Source organism: Colobus angolensis, unplaced genomic scaffold, assembly GCF_000951035.1.
Source record: "Colobus angolensis palliatus isolate OR3802 unplaced genomic scaffold, Cang.pa_1.0 Scaffold393, whole genome shotgun sequence".
Lineage (NCBI taxonomy): Eukaryota > Metazoa > Chordata > Mammalia > Primates > Cercopithecidae > Colobus > Colobus angolensis.
In genome coordinates, this window is record NW_012117299.1 from 1,203,319 (window position 1) to 1,207,810 (window position 4,492).

Here is a 4,492-nt window from a genome sequence, read left to right on the forward strand (position 1 = left end):
GGCGTAAACCCGGGAGGCGGAGCTTGTAGTGAGCTGAGATCCGGCCACTGCACTCCAGCCCGGGCGACAGAGCAAGACTCCGTCTCAAAAAAAAATAAATAAATAAAATAAAAATAAACAGTCTTCATTTATACTATGCAGTTTATGGAATAACCATTTTCCTTAGAGTTCAATTTTTTGTGTGTCTCTTTAAGGTAAAAAATGGCTAGGATTTGTAATAGAGAGCTTAATCCATAAGTGGAAAACATGTTTTATTTTCAAATAATTGTATGAATTATTTTTTGTTGAATATGAATATTAAGACTTCATTTGCCCTGTCTTAAAAGACTTAATTTTTCCTCCCTCTAAATTCTTGAAGGAAGGTTCCTTAGTGTGCCCCTCATCTTTGTTTTGCAGGAAGAAATTCAAAAGAAAAGAACCCGCCGAGCAGTCAAATTCCAGAGGGCCATTACTGGTGCATCTCTTGCTGATATAATGGCCAAGAGGAATCAGAAACCTGAAGTTAGAAAGGCTCAACGAGAACAAGCTATCAGGTGAGGAATGCTTTCATTATGAGCGTTTCACCTATTGGGATGGATTTTAGGTTTGGGTCTTCAGTAATTCAAGTTACCATGTAGTCTAATATATTTTAAGCTGATTTGGTGGTTAATGAAATTTATTGACAAACTCTTTGGATTTAGCCTACAAATAAATGCAGGTGGGGAAGGAAGGAATATGGTCATTGTACTTGTCCAGTACAGTCTAATAATAAGTTGTACCACTAAGGAGTAAAGTGCTTTTGCCTTAAGTTATTTTTACCCCACAGGGCTGCTAAGGAAGCAAAAAAGGCTAAGCAAGCATCTAAAAAGACTGCAATGGCTGCTGCTAAGGTAATTATGGGGTTTCTTGACTTTCTTGAACAATACAACAGGAAAATTTCTTTTTCTTTTTTTTTTTTTCTCTCTCTCTTTTTTTTTGAGACAGAGTCTTGCTCTGTTGCCCAGGATATGGAGTGCAGTGGCATGATCTGATCTCGGCTCACTGTAGCCTCTGCCTCCTGGGTTCAAGGAATACTCCTGTCTCAGCCTCCCTAGTAGCTGGGAGTACAGGTGCACGCCATCACACCTGGCTATTTTTTTTTTTTTTTTTTTTTTTTAGTAGAGACAGGGTTTCACCATGTTGGACAGGCTGGTCCTGAACTCTTGACCTCAGGTGATCTGCCCACCTCAGCCTCCCAAAGTGCTGGGATTATAAGTGTGCGCCACTGTGCCCAGCTGGAAAATTTATTTTCAATCTAAATTGTGATAATGAAAGTTTCACCGTTTTAAGGTATCAATTGCAAGGCTCAATTGGAAATGATGTTGGTACCCAATTAATTGGTTCAGGTCTCCAGAGGGCTGGTCCTCTCCATAAGCCAAAGTATCTGTTACTGTTAGGAATTGGGAAAAATAAAGGTTGGCTTTTGTTTTTTTTTTTTTCCCTTCAACACAGGGTCTCACTCTGTAGCCCAGCTGGAGTGCAGTGGCACAGTCACGGCTTGCTGCAGCGTCAACCTCCTGGGCTCAAGTGATCCTCCTGACTCAGCCCCCTAAGTAGCTGGGACTACAGGCAAGCGCTACCACGCCCAGCTAATATGTATTTTAGTTGAGATGGTTTCGCCATGTTGCCCAGGCTGGCCTCAAACTCCTGAGCTCAAGCGATCCACCTGCTTTAGTGCCCCAAAGTGTTGGGATGAGCCCCTGCACCCTGCCTGGTTTTGAAAGTTACTACGGTTATCTACATTGATAACATTGAGAAAAGCTGAGTAAACACTGTACTGTTACTGAGAACTTTTCTGTGAGGTTCTGTTAGGATGCATTTCAGGATCCTACACTGCACTTGGTTGTGTCTTCTTACTTTCCTCCAATCTGTGATGGTATCTTAGTCTTTGTCTTTTCATTGTAAAGATGGGCTTTAAATATTTAAGGGGAGTCACATTAAAAGATTATCATTAGGAATGCAATTAAATTACTAAGAAAGTGATCTGAGCTACATAAACAATCTGGATGTGAGAGATGGGTAATAATAGGGTAACAAAAGGTTTGTGGAGTAATATCACGTTACCTTTTTACAGGCACCTACAAAGGCAGCACCTAAGCAAAAGATTGTGAAGCCTGTGAAAGTTTCAGCTCCCCGAGTTGGTGGAAAACGCTAAACTGGCAGATTCGATTTTTAAATAAAGATTGGATTATAACTCTAGGTTGTGCTGGATTTTTTTTTTCTTGTAACAGGCATGTTGGACTTTACATGGTCATAGGTGAACTAGTAAAGAATGTAAGACATGGGTATTTTATTAAAAAGTCTATTGCTCAGGAATAATGCATCCTATAAAGTAAGCCTCTTCCTTGGAGAGAGGTTAAGCAAAATCATGTAAGAAGATGGGTATGGTCAGATGCTACCTTTGCTTGGCTGGGGTGTATATGGCACATTATAAAAACTTCATTGCCTTAACTCTTTGGTTACAATGCTGTAGAAGTATTAGGATGTTGCTGGTGCAGGGGCTCACGCCTGTAATCCCAGCATTTGTAAGACCAAACCCAGGTGATCACTTGAGCTCAGGAGTTCAAGATCAGCCTGAGTGACATGGCAAAACCCCATCTCTACAAAAACATACAAAAGTGAGCCAGGTATGGTGGAGAGTGCATGTAGTTCCAACTGGGAAGCTGGGAGTGTGGAAGGTGGAAGGATCACTTGAGCCAGGGAGGTCAAGGCTGCAGTGAGCTGAAATCGTGCCACTGTACTCTAGCCTGGGTGACAACAAGACCCTGTATCAAAAAACCAAAATACGTACTTTAAAAATGATTCTCGTTAAACTACCTTTTCCCATGGTAGACAAATTTAGTTTATATTGGTTTGCTTATAGTCATTGTTATCTCGCCTACCATTTGCTAATAGCTGAGTTGAAGGTGCTAAAAACTATCAGCTATATTAATCTCTTGCTTTCAGAAAGTAATGTCTAAATGAAAAGCACTGCTGCTTGAATAAAGAGTATCCTTAGCTAAATTCCCAGAGTAGTTTGTTGAACTGGGGGCTTGCCAGAGCCGTGTTAAATTACAAAAATGTCTGAATAAGCTGATATTCAAGAGATTTATTTACTTCTTTTGAGATGGAGTCTCTGCTGTTGCCCAGGCTGGAGTGCAATGGCACGATCTCAGCTCACCGCAACCTCTGTCTCCTGGGTTCAAGCAATTCTCCTGCCTCAGCCTCCTGAGTAGCTGGGATTGCAGGCACGCACCACCATGCCTGGCTAATTCTATTTTTAGTAGAGACGGGTTTCTTCATGTTGGTCAGGCTGGTCTCGGACTCCTGACCTCAGGTGATCCTCCTGCCTCAGCTTCTCAGAGTGCTGGGATTACAGGTGTGCGCCACCACGCGCAGCCCGAGATTTACATATTTAAGATGTGATAAAGTAATCACAGCTTACGTGTGAAGAATAGGCTTCTACTTCTACAGAAAGTAGGTCATTTTTAGCTGCCAACCTGTGCCAACTTGCAAGGATACAACAGTGGACAAATCAGTCCTCTTTAGGGAAACATGATTTTACACATACACTAGGTGAGGGTATGTAGTGAATGTCAATGTTTTCCTCCATCTCTATCCTTTCCAAGGTGATAAAACTTTTGTTTTTCTAGTGCATGTTAACATTCAGACGTCCAAGTGTACGGGTAAAATGAGTAAGTCCTTTTGAGAACCCGAAAATGTAAACTAAAATCAATATAAGAAATGTAAAACACGGGCTTTTGCTCATAAAAGCAAAATGTTAAGATTTTGCATGGTTAAGAGTCTTTTTTTGTAATAATGTTATGTTTTATTTAGGGAATTACTGGGAAAATAAAGTCATTATACCCAACTTGAATGTAAAGCTATGCTTGCTAATATTTGGAGAATAAAATGGCCCCTTAAAGTATTGCTTTTCTGGGCTAAATGTTGGCTTTTAATGAAGTGGAGCTGCCCATTCTCATTACCCTTGAGTCTTAGGTAACCTGGGACCCAGAAGAAGCTAGAAATAAACACTACCTGTTCTCACTATAGCAAGTTTAGCTTTACTCAGGAAGGCAACTTGGCCACTGGGAAAGCATTTTATTAAAACCTTTGTTTCTATTGGCCGAAGGGATAATGCCTGCATCAGCAGAATTCTCAGTGCTTACAGGTGGTGGTTTGGCAAAAAAGCGGGATTTTTTTTTTTAACTCTTCTACATCCTATCTGTATTGTTTACAGATTTGAATGTATTCACTTAATAAATTTAATATCAATTAACTTAAAATGTTTACTTTTTTTGAGACGGAGTCTCCCTCTGTTAACGCTGGAATGTAGTGGCACAATCTCGGCTCATTACAACCTCCACTTCCCGGGTTCAAGCGATTCTCCTGCCTCAGCCTCCCGAGTAGCTGGCACCACAGGTGTGTGCCACCATACCCAGCTAATTTTCGTATTTTTAGTAGAGACAGGGTTTCACCATGTTGGCCAGGATGG

General features: G+C 41.0%; 1 protein-coding gene across 2 annotated transcripts in view; it reads left to right on the plus strand.

Moving 5' to 3' along the window:
- RPL24 (ribosomal protein L24) overlaps positions 1–4,492 on the plus strand; it is a 9,688-nt gene that overhangs the window by 4,197 nt on the left and 999 nt on the right. Inside the window, exons 4-6 of one of the 2 annotated variants that reach the window (XM_011955034.1) lie at positions 397–533; positions 806–869; positions 2,093–2,217. In XM_011955034.1, coding sequence (XP_011810424.1) covers positions 397–533; positions 806–869; positions 2,093–2,173 — 282 coding nt within the window. In that variant the 3' untranslated portion in view covers positions 2,174–2,217. Of the gene's footprint in view, positions 1–396; positions 534–805; positions 870–2,092; positions 2,218–4,492 lie in introns of those variants that run through there. The other variant, XM_011955033.1, reaches the window with a different exon arrangement.